The sequence below is a fragment of the Caretta caretta genome, chromosome 18, assembly GCF_965140235.1.
Source record: "Caretta caretta isolate rCarCar2 chromosome 18, rCarCar1.hap1, whole genome shotgun sequence".
NCBI classification, from domain to species: domain Eukaryota; kingdom Metazoa; phylum Chordata; order Testudines; family Cheloniidae; genus Caretta; species Caretta caretta.
This window is the reverse complement of record NC_134223.1, coordinates 22,366,146-22,383,767: the sequence shown is the minus strand read 5'-3', so window position 1 is coordinate 22,383,767 and position 17,622 is coordinate 22,366,146. Positions and strand designations below refer to the sequence as shown.

At 58.7% G+C, this 17,622-nt stretch overlaps 1 protein-coding gene across 8 annotated transcripts in view; it reads left to right on the top strand.

Annotated features, from left to right (window-relative positions):
• PLEKHG5 (pleckstrin homology and RhoGEF domain containing G5) overlaps positions 1–17,622 on the top strand; it is a 133,275-nt gene that overhangs the window by 72,436 nt on the left and 43,217 nt on the right. Inside the window, exon 1 of one of the 8 annotated variants that reach the window (XM_048825216.2) lies at positions 2,728–3,066. The exons of 4 other annotated variants lie outside the window; for them this stretch is intronic. In XM_048825216.2, coding sequence (XP_048681173.1) covers positions 2,986–3,066 — 81 coding nt within the window. In that variant the 5' untranslated portion in view covers positions 2,728–2,985. Of the gene's footprint in view, positions 1–2,727; positions 3,067–9,291; positions 9,506–9,656; positions 9,680–11,581; positions 12,086–17,622 lie in introns of those variants that run through there. 3 more of the 8 variants (XM_048825221.2, XM_075121078.1, XM_048825220.2) reach the window with 3 other exon arrangements.

Below are 17,622 nucleotides of genomic sequence, written 5' to 3'. Positions count from 1 at the left end.
CTGCCGGTTGTAGGGATCGATCCTGCATTGCTCCGGGGACATGACTAGAATCCTCCTCTCTCTTTCGCTTCCATGTTTCTCCTGTAACTTGGACAGCACCAGAAACTCCTGCAGGGGTTAGGCAGGGCTTGGCCAACGTGTCCAGGAGACTGGAGATGTTCCCCGTTGCTTGTGTCGCAGCCGTGCCCCTAGTCCGTGTCCGCACCCCATTGTGTGAGGCACTGACAACACTTGGGAAATGCACTTCCTGCTGCAGGCAGCTTCCTGTCTGAGGAGAAACTGGGGCGGGAGTTAGTTTGCTATGGATTTAACTAGACGTGACTTCCAGTCAGCCTCCCAACCAAAACTTCCCCAGGGACACACTGCAGCCCCTTCTGCCAGCAGTGTCCTGGGGAAACGGGGCCGACAGGGGACTGGCAGAGGGTAGTGGGTTAGTTCCCTGGCGTGGAGGGGAAGCGACACGGTTGAGAAAGCAGGAGCGGAGCTGGGCAGGGGGAGAAGCTGGGGTGAAGGTGGAGTCACTAACCAGCAGGTTCTTTGCCTGCTAGTCCCAGTCAAGCAGCGCGGTAGCAGGGCTCCTGGCTGCAGGATGGGGATGGGTCTGGCTGCAGTAAAATCCCTGTGGCCGTGGTGGGGAGCTCAGTGAGGCAGCGGTACGGGGATGACAGAACCTCTCTTGCGTTGAGATTCTCCCCCCGGGAAGCATCGCTGGGTGGAGCAGCCTGGAATGAGCACCGCGCCGAACGGGGAAGGCTGTGCTTTGGGCACAGGGGAAGCTGTTTTCTCTGCAATCGGATCCCAAAGCGGCCAGGGAACCTGTGTGGCTGCAAGGCCCAGAGTGCTTGCCCCCCCCAGTGATAGATTAGCCAGTGGGGCCCGTGCCTGGGGGCCGTGGAAAAATGGGCACCCCCCACCTCAACCTGCTCCCCGGCAGGAGTGCGGGGGGAGCAGAGGGAACTGCAGGCGGAAGGGGTGGGGAGGGGCCCCCATTTACTCCTGCCCAGCGCCCCACAAAACCGTAATCTGCCTCTGCTGCCCCCATGCTGCAGGGGAAGCTCAGCAGATCGTCTCTGTTTGTTCGTCTCGGGGCAGGGGGCAGATACAATGGGCGTCAGGGACAAGGAGCTGCATGTCCTGCTGGGAGAAGGGCCGTTCCAGGAGCAGGCACCTCGGGAATTCCCACGGGAATGGCTTCTGGTGGACTTTCAGCTCAGAAGCTCCAGCAGGCATCCTGACTTCAGGCTGTTTATCCTCCCAGAGCACAGGGTGCTTGGGGTGATCCCCGTGGGCTGCCTGCCCACAGCACGAGGCTGACTCCTGCACCCCAAGAGGCACTTGGCCAGGTAGTTAGCACGGGCTGGTGTCTCTCCTCTCAGTGTGCCTGGTTTTTCACAGCCTTCCAGGGGGGCGTGAGGGTGGGGATCTCCCAGCCCAGCAGCATGGAGCCCCTCGCTCACAGGTTTCTTCCCCCCAGATGGCGACTGCAGTGTGATGGGGCATGAGCCTGGATGCTGCGTCTGGTGCCCTTGTAAAATCCCAGGGCCTCCCAGGACTCACTGACCAACCCAGCCTCAGCTGCTTCCTACTCCTTGTAGTGATGGGCATGGCAGCATCTCCAGGGACAGTGCAGGGGCTTTCTGCCTTGGGGGCGCAGCTCTCCTGCCCATCCCAGGTGATGTGGGGCGGGGGAACCTGTCTGGATGGCAGGGGACCTGGGAGGCCCCTCTGGGACAGGGGCCGTGGTATGGAGAGGGGGGAGAGCCCCAGCCTAGTGGCTGAGCACAGGGCTGGGAGCAAGGGGCTTTGGTTGCCTCGTCATGACAAGGTGGCTGTGCCGAAGGGCCAGGGAGCATTAGGTGGCGGGTATCTGTGAAGAGCTCAGGCAGTGAAAAGTGCAGCAGCTGGACTGCATCCCCATTGGGCCACTCGGGGCTGCCGTTCGGGCTGGGAGGGGGCTTTCGCAAGCACGGGCTCAGCTGCTCCTTGCTGGCCTAGGGAACGTGAAGCCAGGTAATTGACATGTCATAATGCCAGGCAGCGTGCAAGGGGGTGGCGGGGGGAGGCAGTTCTTGAGATTGCAGGACGAGTTGCTTGATAGTCAGTGGCGGTTTACTTAAAGCTTCAGCTCCAGGAGGCATGTGACTAACCCCAGCATTTGTTTTTAAAGATATTTCCAAGCCAACCTTGTGTGGGTTTGGGGCAACAGGTGACTTTTGACCCCGGGGTGGCTGGAAGCTCTGCGGTTGGCTGTGAGCCCGGGGCAAAGCTCTGGGGCTGGGTTTGAGTTGGGGCTCGTCCCCAGTGACTGATTGAAGCTATAGGAGTCCAGCACTGTGCACCATGCCTGGCGTGCTGTGGCCTTTGGATGCTGCTACCACACAAACAGCAATGGGCCGGGGGAAGCCTGGGTGTCCCCTCCTGCTGCCCTCTGCCCCGACTCCAGCCACAGCGCTTGCTGTGGCTGCTGTTCCCTGCAGGGGACGTCTGGCCCAGGGACTTGGGTTTTGAGTCCAGCACTCCCCTGCCTGCAGCCGGGGGTGGGGGTGGCTCTGGGCAATGCACACTGGGCTCTCTGTGCGTTTCTGTGTCTCCCGGGCCCAGGGCTGCTCCGCTTGGCAGACTTGACTTCGCTCTGTGACACGGGCCTGTGTCTCTTTCCTGCCCTGTCATTGTGCCGCGGGCAGATGCCGGCGGATGAATGGTACATTCCAGCTGTCTGCCTCTTCCTGGGAGGGGGTGGTAGAGTCCGACCGCCCTAATTATCCGGCTGCCAGCTTTAGCATGGCTTTGTGTCCGCTGATTTCCCCTGCACATACGCCCGGGTGCGTCTGAGGGAGGGGATGCAGGGACGCCAGCCGCTGCAGGGCAGCACTGGCCCCGGCACTCCGGACTCAGCCCCGCTCCGGACTCAGCTGCCTGGGGGCGGCGCAGGGTCGGCAGCGAGCCGAGCGCTGCCTGCCAGACGCCGCAAAGCACAGGGCTGTGATGAGGCAGAGCGTGAGTGATGCAAGGGCCTGCTCGGAGGGCAGGAGCCAGGGACTCCCCCCTCGGGATCCCACTGGACTGGTGAGTCTCTGAATGGCCAGTGTTAGTCACTCATCTCGGGGCTGGAGCACGGGGCTTTCTGTGGGGCTCCCAAGCGGCTGGCGTGTGGGAAGGGCAGAGAGTGGGTCCTTGGAGCTGGGGGGCATCCCTGCCACAGCCGATCCCTGGGCAGCACACAGAACGGGTCAGCTCCAGGGTCAAGGCACACCATGCAGGAGGGAGCTCCTTTGACACATGCAGCAGCCAGGGCTTAGGCACTGGGTCCTTGTCCTCCCCTGGCAGGTGGGTAAGCTGGGCCTTGGCTAACACCACAAAGCTGGGGCAAAGGAAATGTGACCAACTAGATTCAATGCCTGGGGCCCCCAAGAGCCATGGGGCTGAATGCTGAGCACGGAGCACCCCGCTGAGCATGGAGCCCCGGCTCAGTAAATATTAACACTGGAGGCTGTGGCTGGGAGGGACTTCAAATGTGGGTGAAACATACGTTCAGTCCAGCGGATTCAGGGCAACCGCCAGATGGGCTGCCATCAGCTGAGCTGTGGATTCTCCTGCCTTAGCCCCGTAACTGGAAATCCAGCCTCTGCAGAGAATAAAACCAATCTGCTGCTTCCTGCCAGCGGTCGGTGACAGCAAACTCCGAGCAAGTGGGAAAGCAGGATGCTGCGTTTCCGTAGGGCTCTCCCCGGTCCCCAGACTGCCCCTTCCCTTCTCCACCTTCCTTTCAGCAGATCCTCCTGACTAATTAGCAACAACGGGGTCTGGTTCCAAGTGCACAATTGATTTAAATGACAAGCTGCAGCTAGCTCCAGCTGGACTCAGAACCTTTGGCAACAGCCGACTCCTTATTTTTCTAGCCTGTTGTGGACAAAGCTTCCCTGGGCTGCGCTTGGGTTTATCAGGCAGGTCGTCTCCAGCACTCTCGGTGTGTTGTGGCATAAGGCACCTTGGGCAGGTTGGCTGGATGTTCAGGGGCGTTTTCCAGGCTGCTCTTAGAGATGAGATGCAAGAGGTGACAGTTGGGCTGGTGAGCACACAGCTGGGCTGGCTGTAGTACCGTGGAGCTCTGGTCTCCCCGAGGAGCTTGCGGTCGGAGACAAGTCATACAGCTCAGACACACAGCTGCATCCACTGCAACCCCCACCCCCCGTGGGTATCTGCATCTGCTTACACAGGCCTGGGTTGCATCCCTCTCTACTGGGTCCACTACCTTAGCACCAGGGATGTGTTTATAAATCTCATCACTGGAAAAGTCTGATGCAGAGACTGGTGAACTGTGAAAGAGGCAGTCGCTGCAAGGCGCTCCTGCTCTTTGGACCAGACCCTGGCCCCAAGGCCAGCGCCGATGGTTTTCCCTTACAGGGTTTGTTTCAAGGTGCAAACACAACAACTGGCTCTTGCCACTCAGCAGTGGCATGTTCAGGGGTCCTCAGGAAGCTCTGGAATTAGCAAGGTGGGTTGTGTGCTGGCATCAGGAGGGAAGTGCCGTACACCTTGTGTGCGTGGAGAGCGTTGACGCAGAGCCGGACTGCAGGAGAGAGGCTCGCGATTGGGCGGGGAGGGCAGGGTGTGTACGGATCAGTTTGGATGACCAGCTGCATTTGGTTTCTTGGGATCATTCTGACCTGCTTGTTGGGATATTCTGTGTGTGTGTGGGGGTGGAATTCGGGGCCTGAGCAGTTGATTTCTAAGTTGCTCTGACCCGCTGGCGCCGGTTCCGTGTGGGCAGCAGACGCGGCAGCACTAGGGTAAAGCGAGGCAATGCTTGTAGAGCTACAGGGAGCGCGCTTCCCACGAGCAGGGCACCGAGCCCGCAGCCTCTGCCCAGAACCCAGCTCGGCACAGCCAGCCCCTGCTGCAAAGCTGCCAGTCGTGTGTTCCCCCAGCTTCATGCAAGATTTCAGGCTTCGCCGCTGCCTCGGGGGAGTTCGCACAGTACGGCCACAAGGCACATTGAAGCATTCCTGGATGCTGATGGGTCGCTCTTGCCAACAGCTCCTCCTACAGCTGGGGGAAGGGAGAGATGGGGGTTGCTGCATGCTGCGGCCAGAGGCTCCAGGTCTCCATGCTGTGCCCAGACTAGCCTCCTCCCCCTTCTGCTGCCCGCTGCTTTCTGCGCAGGCTACACACGAGGCAGGGTGCCTGATGCGCTGAGCCCCACCGTGCAGACCTTGCCCATGGAGATTTTCCATGCAGTGCAGCTCTGCAGCAAAGCATCCCTCAGAGACAGACAGGATCCAGTTGGGAGTGTGCTCTCCCGCCCACTGCCTCCCTGGGCATGCCCAGAATGCAGGCTACTGGTAAACAGCTGGAGGTGGCCCCCTGCCCTAAGGGGCCTGACCTGTGCACTGCACCCCTGTCATGGAGTGTGGGGGAGTCCAGGCCCTGCACCCCTCTTCCTCTGAATCACTGTGACTCTCAGCCAGCCAGTAAAACAGAAGGGTTATTGGACAATAGGAACACAGTCCAAAACAGAGCTTGTGGGTACAACCAGGACCGCTCAGTCAAGTCCTTCTGGGGGGCAGGGAGCTTAGACCCCAGCCTTGGGGTTCCCTGCGTTCCACCACCCAGCCCAAAACTGAAACCAAAACCTCTCCAGCAGGCTCCCTCCTGCAGCCTTTGTCCAGTTTCCCAGGCAGAGGTGTCCCCCCAGCTTGGGTTACAGGCTCTCAGGTCTCCCATCCCCAATGAAACTCCCCTGCCACATTCCCAGGTCAACAATCCCCTCTCCCCGCTGCGTCACACCCTTCCAAAGGGGCTCATGCTGAATGCCCATCGTCAGTCCCTGGGGTGACGTAACTGTCCATGCAGCCCAACCGTGGCGTGTTTAATCCCTGAGAGAACAGGCAGGAATCACCGCAAATTACCGTTGCTGGGACATTCCTAACCCCCAGCATCTGTGGTCACTGGGACGAGCCCTACGCTGGGACTGGATGGGGGCGATCCCGCCCCCGCACTTCCTGCACACAGCCAAAGCTCCAGAGCAGCTTCCTTCCAGCTGTGACCTGCGGTGTGGGGAGGGGACCGGGCCAGGCTCGAGGGACTGTGCGCCAAGAGGATCCACAGCTCTCCTTCACTGGTGCAGAAGCTGGAGATGGTGTCTTGTCCGCATGTCAGAGGGGAAGGATGGAGGGGACCCACGGCTAGAGCAGAGCAGTGCTGAGGGACACCCCGGGACATGCATGGCTCTCTCTCCATGTAGCACGGATCTGCACATGTCTTTCCACCACCGGATATGGTATCAGCCGCTCACACACAGTGGGATTATTTCCCATCCCTGGCTCTTTGATTTGGCCTTGGCAGGCATGTGCTCCCTCTGCCAGTTTACCCTCGGGCCATCGCTTGGGCCCCTTAGCTCCTCCTGTGTGCTGGGTCATTCATGCACAAAGTGTGACAGCTGCTGACGTGGGCACTTGGAGGGCAGGCTGGCGCTGCGATCTCTAATTCCCAGCTGGCCCAAGAGAATGTGGCTGCCCCCCCCCTCCCCCCGGCAGATGCCGCAGTCCCAGCAGGGTGCCGGAGGGCCCGGTTTGTTCTGTTGATGGTGAACACGGTGGCTAGCTGCCACCTGCACAGCAGAGCAGCCTGTTGGGGGCTCTAGAGCCTGACCCATTTGGCAGCTGTCCACAGGGCTGGATACTGTCAGCCTAGGCTGGAGCAGCCGTTTCCTTGTCCAGCTGGACCCCGTGTCCTTGAGGCCACAGTGGCGGGTGTCTCTCTCTGCGCACCCTGTGTGGAGTGGCCGTGCAGGGGATTCCTACCGACCGCCCTGTGCAGTGGCCACTTCCGGAGTGCAGCAAAGGGGCGCTGGCGGAGGGACACTGGGCTGCCTTCAGCCAGCCAGGCCAAGTGCATCCAGCCCTCAGGGGCGGAGCCCCGCGGGGGCACCTGCTGGTTTGAGGCTGGGGAGCGTGGGCTCTGCAAGGCCCAGTCTGGGCTCCAGCCACGTCCCTCCCCAGGCACCCGCAGGGATGGGAGGGCGCACGCCCCACAGCTGGGAGCTCAGAGCGCAGCCAGTGAATAGAACTCAGATTGGTTCCGTCAGCTGAGTCCAGACTGAGGGGGACGGGAGAGAAGTTTGAGGGTTTGCTAGTCCCTGCCCGTGCAAAGCCCACTGGGTCCCTAGAGGAGGGGGGTGCACTGGGGGCAGGCGAGGCACAGTGGGGTGCTGTAGCTCAGGACGTAACTGCACTGGTGGTGTGAAGCCTGCCCCCTGCTCTGTCTCTGCTTCTGGCCAGCACTGCTATCTGGGGCTGCCTTGCCCGCCATCCTCAGGCTGTGTCTGGCCTCTCCTTGGGGTGAGGAGGAGGGGGGGCCGAGTCTCGCCTGAGCAGGGGCCTGGCTGAGCCCTGGGGTCAGTTGTAACCTATCTGGGGCTCGTTCTTTCTGCCTTAGAGGGTGCTCCGGCAGACAGCAAACAAGTGCCCCACCTGCCCAGCATCTGCACCCCCAGGAGGCAGGGACACAAGCTGACTGAGCCCTTTAGCAGGGAAGGATGGGTGGTAAGTGCTATCGGAGGTGGGGCAAGCTGCTCTGCCCCAATGCACACAGCTGGGCTGAGGCCCACAGTAGCCGCTCAGCAGCCTCGCACAGACAGGCCTGGCCAGCTGCCCCATGCCAGCAGCGTGGAGCTCCTTCCCAGAGCAGTTCAGGCCACACGGAGCAGAGGGGGAGTCTCCTGAGGCCGGAGCTGAGCGCCTCTTGGGACGGGTGCTTCCCAGCCCCAGCCGTCCTGCTGTGGGTTTATCATTCAGCTCGAGCCGGCTGGCCTGCGGTATCTGTTACAACATGCTTGTGGTGACTCAGAGAGAGCAGGGACTAACGAGCGTGTCTGGGCTCTGCCAGGGCTCTGGGGCGGGCCCCCGAGCTGGACCTCGGGATTCTGGCCTGGAGAGGCTGTGGTGTCAGATCTCACCTGACGCCCGGGGTCCTCGCTCTGCGGGGCTCTCTTTCAGAGGTCTGTGTCCAAGGCTGGCTAGGCACAGAGGCCTGAGCGTGCCCAGCAATGGGGGTGCTGATCTGTGGGCGTGGAGGGACCTGGGCGAAGCCAGAGTCCATGTCCTCAAACACCTAGGCAGCTGCAGGCCTGCGGCGTCCCTGTTCCCTAACGAGGGTAGCTCCCACCGAGGCCACGGCACAGGCTCCCCTCCTGACGCTGCTGGCCACGGGCTTGTCCCTGGGGAGAGCCCCCCTCTGGGAACCTGCCTTTGCTTACAGGGGCACGTTTCTGCCCCCGCAGCACAGCCCCTAAGGGCCAGGGAGGGGCTGCTGCTACCTGCCACAGCCACCACCCCCTCAGGATGACGAGCGCTGGGAGTAGGCCCTGGCACGCAAGGCGGCCGTGACGTACTAGCAGAGCAGGCTGCCCATGGCAAGAATCCAGGTGCTCCCAAGCATATAGCCTTGTCTGTGTCTAGCCACGTGGGAGACAGTGACGCAGGTACCAGGAGGGCAGATGGCTGCAGAGCTCAGGAGGGCGCAGGCCCCCTCGACCCATGTGAACTACTTTCTCTCTGTGTCTCTGCAGCAGGGGCAGCCCCAGCTTGGCTCAGCCCCACAGACACAGTTACTGTTGAGCAACTCTGGGGGCAGCACTGACGGAGGGCCAGGGGATTGGGCTGGGGTGAAACCCACAGCTGGTGGGCTAGATGGCCCTGCTTCTACCCTCGAGTCCCAGAGGAACCTGCAGAGCTCCCGCCTGGGGTGCTGCTGTGTGAGGGGCAGGCGTGGCCTGGAGTCGAGGGCTGCCCTGTGTGTAACGTGTCAGCAGTGTCCAGCAGCTGGGTGAGCTCCATGGGCATTAATCAGCAAAGCCTCCAACCCAGGTGTGAAATCACCCACATCTTCCAGCTGGGGATGCTGAGCCTCACGGGGGACGAGGGGGCAGGGGAGTACCCAGTGTAGGCCCCAAGCCCACGTGCCCGTGTCCCAGCCTCTGCTGTAACCACCAAAGCACACTCCTCCCAGAGCTTACCCAGAACCCAGGCGTCCTGGCTCCCATTCTGAACCACTGGGCCGCGCTGAGGCCATGGCAGTGGGGCACAGCTGGGCTTTGGCTTTGCTGCGTGGGTGTGCGGGGGGAGGTGGTTCCTGCTGCCCTTATCTGGCTGGTCTCACAACGGCTGGCCTGGCCCTTAGCACCATGTGCAGCAGCTGCCCTGCGCATCTCCATGGCAATGGCTATGTGAGGCTCCTGCTGGGGCGTGAAAGGCTGAATTCCAGTGGCTGGTTAGTTGCTGGAGGAGCAGGTCTAGGCATTGCGATGGGGCCTGGCCTCCGGGGGGCATCTCTTGGAGGGGCCGCTCCACAAGGATTCCCGGCCATTGTGCGGGGCTGCATTCAGAGCTGCCAAGCTGCTCTGTGGATGCAAAGGAGAATCGCAAAAGGCCTTGGCAAGAGAGACGCGCCAGCTGATGTGTCCTGATCCCTCGGCTGGGTGTGCTGGGGCAGCCCTGGGGTGCAGGTGAGCTGCTGCCCGCTGGCACAGGCGGGTGCAGAAGGAAGGCAAGCAGACGGCCTTGCTGCTGCTGTTCTTGCAGCCACCTCCCTGCTGGGGCAGCCAGTGCCCTGCTCCCCAAGGGCTGTAGGAGCTTCAGGGAGGGGAGTCTCGTGGGCTTGGGGTGTCCTGCAGAGCAAGGTAAGTGACTGGAGGTGAGGGAGGGCAGGGTGGGTTTCATGTCCGACTTCCCTCCCCTGTTAGAAACAGGTCAGTGCTTAGTGAGTTCAGGGTGACTCCCCAGCGCCCAGGGACGAGCCACAGCTGGAATAATGCTGCATTATCAGGGAACGAACAAGTCTCCCTGCCCCCCAGCCTGGCATCCCATGGACCCTTGTGTGCTCCCAGCACTCGGAGGCAGTGTGCTGACTGGAAGGAGAGCCAGTGTGAGCGTCTGCAGCAACCACTGGGCTCTGCTGGGAGAACGGTTCCTGTGCTGGCACTGGGGAAAGCTTGGTGCAGCAGCTAGCGGAAAGGGGGGGTGGGCATGGAACCTGCACAACTGAGAGAGAAATGGGTGCCTGGGAGAGGAGGTGGACGGTCTCCCGTTGGGGCTCCAGCCAGAGGCTCCCACCTAAGCTCTGTCGGGCTAGGTCTGTGAGCCAAAAGGGAGAATTCATGTGAAGGCTCCCACTGGCTTTGCCCATTTGCATTATACAATTCAGGGTTTGCTTTCCAAGGGCCCCAGGAGCTGGGTGAGGTCTGTGCTGGGGTGGGGGTGAGGTTCTGGCTGCTGGGGGCAGGGGTATGCTGGTATGCGGCTTCCTTCTGGCAGTGGTGTATTGATGTGGTCTCCAGTACCAACTGTGGGGACTTCCCAGACAGATCCCATTGTGTACCGACCACAGGGAGCGGAGTGTTGGCAGTGGCAGGGCCTTGGTGATCGTTGGCAGCATGTGATGCATTTGTGGAGCAGCTAAATCTAACGGCAAAGGGGGGCTGACGGGGGAAGGCCCAGCACATACCAGGCTCAGAGAGGCTGCAGGTGACATAATTTTGTCAAAAATCAGTTACCTCTGCCTCATAGATTTTTATTTCTCTGGTGTCTTCCCCATATTGGTGGTCTTTAAAATTCAGCTGTTTGGCCTTTACTAACTAAACCCTAGAAAGCCCAACAACAAGAGCGAATTGTCTCCACACGTGTCTGTCTCGCTAGAGCGGACCGGCGCTCTGCTTCTGCCCGGTGTCAGGGTGAAGTGAGCAGCGGGAGTGTTAGCAGTGAGGCTCAATCATAGAATCATAGAATATCAGGGTTGGAAGGGACCCCAGAAGGTCATCTAGTCCAACCCCCTGCTCGAAGCAGGACCAATTCCCAGTTAAATCATCCAATCGCCTGCACTCATGTCTGCCGTTAGGAGACCGTGGCCCGAATCAAATGCACACGCAGTCCTTGCTCCCGTAACCAACCCCTCACTAATGACTGGGGGGCTCCAGGTCAGTTAGTCGAATGGACTGTGCAAAGGCCAGTACAATTCTCACAAAATGGGCTCAGTTTACGTTTTCCCCTCTCCGGCTGGTTCGAGTTACCGGGCTGTGAGCTGGGGACTATACCGCGGGGGGTGCCCTGCGAGCTCCCTGCAGCCTCTCGTTCAGTCCTTGCTGCGCAGTGGAGTGAGAGCATCTGTCTGTGGGCAGGGTTCAGTGCGGCGGGACTGTGTGTTCTGGCTGTAACCTCTTCCTTCGGGCCATACGCCTGCAGCCGGCTGGGAGCAGGGCTGCAGGGTGTAGAGCGCCCCAGGACAGCAGGCTCAGGGCCAGTGCAAAGTGAGGCGACCTCAACTTCCTCCGGTGAAATTGCTCCCCTCGGGGTCGTTGGTGAGGCTGTCGGTTCTCTGGGGCATGAACACGCCGGGTGTTTGTACACAGAGGCCATGAACCGAGGAGTAACCAGATCCCACTCAGTGGAGTCTAGGAGCGGGTGCCACATTCAGACTGCACAGCAAACCAGACACTTGCCATGCATGCGGCTGCGCTGCAGCGTTGACTGTCGTACGCAGATGAGTGTGTCAGAAACCCGGTCTTCACGGGGTAGTTACTGGGCCACAGCTCTCCTTGGAGGAGGTGTCGCTTGGCAGGAGCCTGCGAGGCTGACCTTCCAGCTGTGAGTGCAGGCTGACAGGGGTGAGAGGGAGTGAAGAGCTGGAGCAGCGGAGGGCGTGGGGGCAGAGACTCAGACCCCCCCACATGCAGCGAGAGTACCGTACCTAGGCTGGGCTGTGGGCCTGGGAGTGGAAGCCTGTCTGGGTAAACAAGGAAGAGCAGATGGAGAGCACACTGAAAATCTTACTCATTTCAAATCCAAGAGGTGCCTCACCTGCTTAGTCACCATTCGGTCATGGCTGAGATTCCACCCAACCCTCCCGGAGAGATGAGTCAGTGGGGTTTGCGCGGAGGACACAGGCTGTCTGGCTGGCTCGGGGGACTGCAGGAAAGTCTCCGGCTCTGGAAGAGACAGGCGGCCCTGTGGATCGTGGAGCTTCCCTGTGGGGTGGTCGCTGCTGGCTAAGCTGAAGGTGCTGCGTTTGTTGTTGGCTGCTGTGGCCAGAGGTGAGTCTGGAGCCAGGGGATTAGTAGTTTGTCTTTCCATGAGCCCTGAGTCTGCCTTGGCAAAGGATACTGGTTGCTCCTGCTGCTCGGGCCAGGGGCAACTGGCATTAGGTTTCCTAGTTGCTGCGAGCTTTAAAAATTCAGCAATGAGCTGGAGTTGCAGCTGCCTCATTCCCCCTGCTTCAGCCAGGCGGGGTTTGTGCTTGCCTCTGAGTTTCAGAGGCCTTAGACTTGCCGTGAACTGTGCCAGATCTGTGCTCTCCACCCTCTTGGCTGGAGGTGACACCTGTGTGCTGCCATCACTTCCTCTGTGTGTGTGTGTGTGTGTGTGTGTGTGTGTGTGTGTCTGGCCCCCCTGCAGAGACATCCCAGCCGCACTCAAACTCACATTCACTTCCTACAGCAGGCCACCTCCCTCCCTGACTCCCTTCCATCTGTGTGGAGACGTTCAGTGCTGCAAATACTGCATGTTCCCTGGCCACCAAACTGTCAGCCCGATCAGGGCTAATGTGGCTTCCTAGCTTGTCACGGAGTGTGGGGGAGTCCAGGCCCTGCACCCCTCTTCCTGGGATCCACTGAGACTCTCAGCCAGCCAGTAAAACAGAAGGTTTATTGGACAACAGGAACACAGTCCACAACAGAGCTTGTGGGTACAACCAGGACCCCTCAATCGCGTCCTTCTGGGGGAGCAGGGAGCTTAGACCCCAGCCCTGGGGTTCCCTGTGTTCCTCCCCCCAGCCTCCAAACTGCCAACTAAATCCACCCAGCAGGTTCCCTGCTGCAGCCTCTGTTCACATTCCTGGGCAGAGGTGTTACCTCCCCCTCCCCCTCCTGGCTCAGGTGACAGGCTCTCAGGTCTCCCATCCCCAGGGCACATTCCCAGGTCAACACTCCCCCCTCCCTGCTGAGTCACATCGTCACATAGCTGCTCGCTGGGCTGACTCCCCTTGACTCTGATGACCCCAGCCAGATGCCTGGCCTGGCTCTTGGTGACATCCTGGAGCATGGAGATTGTGTTGTCTTGGGAAGTTGGCGGCAGCTGCAGGTGCAGCCCGGGTCTCGCATCTGACAGACAGATTTTTTTATTTTTTTTTGGTCCACTCTATGAGAACCCTGTGGCTGCATGGCAGAGAGCCTGGCTGTGTCTGGGGGACTTTGGATTGTGGAAAGTTGTGGCCGGGATGCGGGGAAGGCACAGAGCTACATCCCCAGATCTGCAATGGCTAAAGTACTTCCCAGGGCTGCACCTGGGCTTTGAGCTGTGGATGGAAGGGGGGAGTTAGATAAGGAGAAGCTTCTGCCAGTCTCTGCTCACTTCCATCCAGGAGCTCAGAGCGCTCTGACCATTAATGAATGAAGCTGCCGTGGGCAGGGGGTGCTGTGGGGATGGTCCCCTTTTGGCAGAATGTTTAAATGACTTCCCTAGGGGCACACAAGATATTTGTGGCAGAGCCTGGAATATCACCCAGGAGTCCTGTGCTTTATCCATGTCCAGGTTTCCTCTTGCTACTGCAAACCCCTAGTGCTGCCCTGAGCAGGCTACAGGGGCAGGAGATCCCTGAGCATGCACACCGGTAACTGTGTGTGTGTTTCTGTGTGTGTGTGTGTGTGTGTGTGTTTCTGTGTGTGTGTATCACCAGGTGAGCTCCAGGTGAGCTGTGTGTGTATGGGTGTGTACATCAGCCCCCAGTGTAACTCTGTGTGTATAGGGAGGTAACTGGTGTGCACACTCACAAGCCAGTGACCCTGGCATCAGATTAGCGGGGGGAAAAGTAAATGGTGGTACTCTCCCAGGCTCTGCCCACTATCCAAGCTCCACCCATTCATGATGCCAAAATCATGTAGATCTTCATTGTGTAGATCTTCTTACAGTGATTGTCCTTTCTTGCTTCAATCAGCAGAGAAAGAGTTAACAAATTTGACATTATAATAGCCATCATTAGTCTTCAGAATGAACACTGAGGCAAATAGAGGCAGTTCTCATAGTAGGCTTTCTGTAGATATGGCTGGGTTAGTTTGCATTCAGTTCACATTTTGAAGGTTTTCTATACAACCTTGAGGGCTTGAGTCTTCATTTTTTATGAATGAAATGTTACATTCTGAAGTATAAAATGCAGCCACCAGGGAAAAGTACCAGATCAGCAGCCCAGCTGGGCCTCTGTGCTTGTGGTTTCCACTGTGCTGATCTGCTCACAGCCCAGCCCCGCACCAGACAGCATGTGATGAGCTCCTGAGGCAAGTCCCCTGCTCTTTATTTGCAAGGGTTCAGCATAAGAACAGAACTGTTCAGTAAGGAAGAGCTGCCAAACCCTTATGGCTTTGAATACGTAGGGATCCAGATTGGGAGCTCTGTTTGCACCCATGCTCTGTATTGCATGGCATTTTGACTGACTAGCGCTGGCCTAGCTTACTTCCCTTCCAGCTGGTCTCCAAGGGACCAATCAGGCCTGATCTACACACAGCTTTTGCATCAATTTAACTGTTTCCTCCCCCAAATTGATGCAAACACCGTGTACAGACCATCCCAGAGGGGTGTTTTACATGCAGCACCTCCTGCTGGGAGCTGCATTTGTGGGCCAGGCTGGTCCAGCAGGACACAGGAGGCTCAGCAGTCTGTGGATACCATTTGGCTAACTCCAGGCTCTGATGCTTCTGAGATGTCATCGATTCCAAGGCCAGAAGGGACCATCGTGATCCTCTAGTCTGACCTTTTGGATAGCACCGGCCAGAGACCTGCCCCAACGCAATTCCTAGAGCAGATCATTTAGAAAAACATCCAGTCTTGAGTTAAAAATGGCCAGTGATGGGGAATCCACCATAGCCCTGGGTCAATTGTTCCACTGATTAATTGCTCTCACTGGTAAAAAATTACACCTTATTTCCAGTCTGACTGTGTCTAGCTTCAAATTCCAGCCATTGGACTGTGTTACAGTTTTCTCTGCTAGACTGAAGAGCCCATTATCAAATTTCTGTTTCCCATGGTAGATACATATAGATGGTGATCAAAGTCATCCCTTAGCCCTCTCTTTGTCAAGCAATATAGATGGAGCTCCTTGAGTCTATCACCACAAGACAAGTTTTGTAATCCTCTAATCATTCTTAGGTTTCAGAGTAACGGCCGTGTTAGTCTGTATTCGCAAAAAGAAAAGGAGGACTTGTGGCACCTTAGAGACTAACCAATTTATTTGAGTATGAGCTTTCGTGAGCTACAGCTCACTTCATCGGATGCATACTGTGGAAAATACAGAAGATGTTCTTATACATACAAACCATGAAACTAATCATTCTTGTGGCTTTTCTCTGACCCCTCTCCAATTTATCAACATCCTTCTTGAATTGTGGGTCCCAGACCTGGACTCACTATTCCAGCAGTGTCACACAAGTGCTGAATACAGAGGTCAAATCGCCTCTCTGCTCCTACTTGAAATTCCCGTTTCTGCATCCCAGGGTCGCATTAGCTCTTCTGGCCACAGTATCGCACGGGGAGCTCATGTTCGGCTGATTATCCCGCCTCCCCAATCTTTTCAGAGTCGCTGCTTCCCGGGGTAGAGTCCCCCGCCCTGTCAGCATGGCCGGCAGTCTCTGGTCTAGGTGCACACATTTACATTGAACTGTGTGGCTTTCGGGCGGACTCAGCTGGAAGAGGTACTTGTGCTGAACATTTGGTTGCAGGCCCCAGTTCTGTGATCGCTTTCTCTAGTGCTGCTTTTCTCTGGTTTTAGCATCGGAGACCTGCCCAAGGCTCAGAGTTGGTCACCGCAGTGTGTAGCTTGGTCTTTTTATCTGAAACTACCAGGGCTGAGGTTTCAGTGACTCGCAGTCCGACTCTGGGGCCACTGACTTCGGGCTGTGGGCGCGTCTGGGAGCGAGGCAGGCACCTGTTTGGGTGCATGTGGTCGCTGGAGTTATCCGGGAGAGGCACTCCCAGTCCCGGCACAGGCGGTGCGCAGGTGTGCTTGCCGCGGAAGAGGCCCTTGGCCGCAGAGGCCATCTGGCTGGCTTGTCCCAGGAGACATGCCGAGCTGCTCGGCTCCTCTCTCACCAGCCATGTGAGCTGACATGGCAGGGAGGGACGGGACGAGCTGTACTCAGAGATCCTGCTGGGCTGTGTGCCTCGGCGAGGAGAGACATGCCCCACCCCAGAGCCCCAGTGTGGCGTCGGGAACGAGGCCCAGGTGCTGCGGGACTACTAACCCCGGCTCAGCCTCTGGCTCTGTGGGCTAGTGGGTGTCCCAGTGCAGGGCAGTGCTCTGCATCCCCCTTCCACCTCCCTCCTTAGACCTGTTGCTCTCTGGACGTGGCAGCACCTCTCAGGGTGGATCTGCACCCTGCAGCGGTGGGCTCTGTGGCACCATGGGGTGATCACGGGCCCAGGAGTGGTACCCACAGCCCTTCTGAGCCTGTCATTGGTGCGGATCCAGGGCCTGTGTCCCTTTGCTATGAGCCCATCGTCACTGGAGTGCAGTGAATGCAGGGCCCCGGGTTTGACCCTGGTGGGACTGAGTGCACTGCAGGGAGCATCCTGCGAGCTGCCTGCACTGACCTCTGAGATAGCCTAGTGCTTTCTGCTCTGTGACTGCACCTCCCCAGAACTGAGCGCCTCCCTGGTGTGCTGACTGAGGGTGGGGAGCATGGGAGCTGGGGTTCAGGGCATGGGAGCAGATTGGAGCTGTGTGGGAAGGCTCAGGCTATACCCATGGGAGTGCAGGCCAGGAGAGCTGATTCTCCAGCCGCACTCCGCACGGGGCTGCTTGCCCCTGGCGGAGTCCGGGGAAGGGTCTGAGCTTTGGAAGAGCCTGGAAAGGAGAACTTGCGGGAACAGATGTTCATGCTGGAGGAAGAGACTTCAGGGAGTTGAATCATAACCCAGACCAGCTCAGCACCGTTCCCCTCCGGCCTAGCCTGGGGAGACGGCTCTTGGCCTGGCTCTGCTCTGTATGGCACCACCTTCCAACCCAGCCTGGAGGAGACTGCTGCTGGCTTGGCCCAGCTCCATGTGGCTTCATGCCCCACCTGGGGAAGATGGGTCCTGGCCTGGCCCAGCTCAGCACGGCCTGCCCATCAGCCCAACACTGAGGAAGACTCCTGGCATGGCCCAGCTCGGCCCTTAGAAAGGCAGCTCCCAGTAGAGAGCACGGTGCAGCTCCTGCTGGGGCAGGGCTCTCTGGACTGGCCAGCACTGAGTCGCACACCCAGATAGTCCAGGAAGCCCAGGGGATGCTCCAGGCTGTGGTGCCATAGAAGGGAGCGGACAGGATGCACCTGTCATGGAGTCCCTGGGCGATGCTCTGGAACTGTTCCCTATGAAGCCAGTCAGGACTCTGGGGAAGTCTCCTTTCTGTGAGCAGCCTGTCTGCAGGACACAAAGCTCATACAAAGAAAAGGAGTACTTGTGGCACCTTAGAGACTAACCAATTTATTTGAGCATCAGCTTTCGTGAGCTACAGCTCACTTGATCGGATGCATACTGTGGAAAATACAGAAGATGTTTTTATACACACAGACCGTGAAAAAAATGGGTGTTTATCACTACAAAA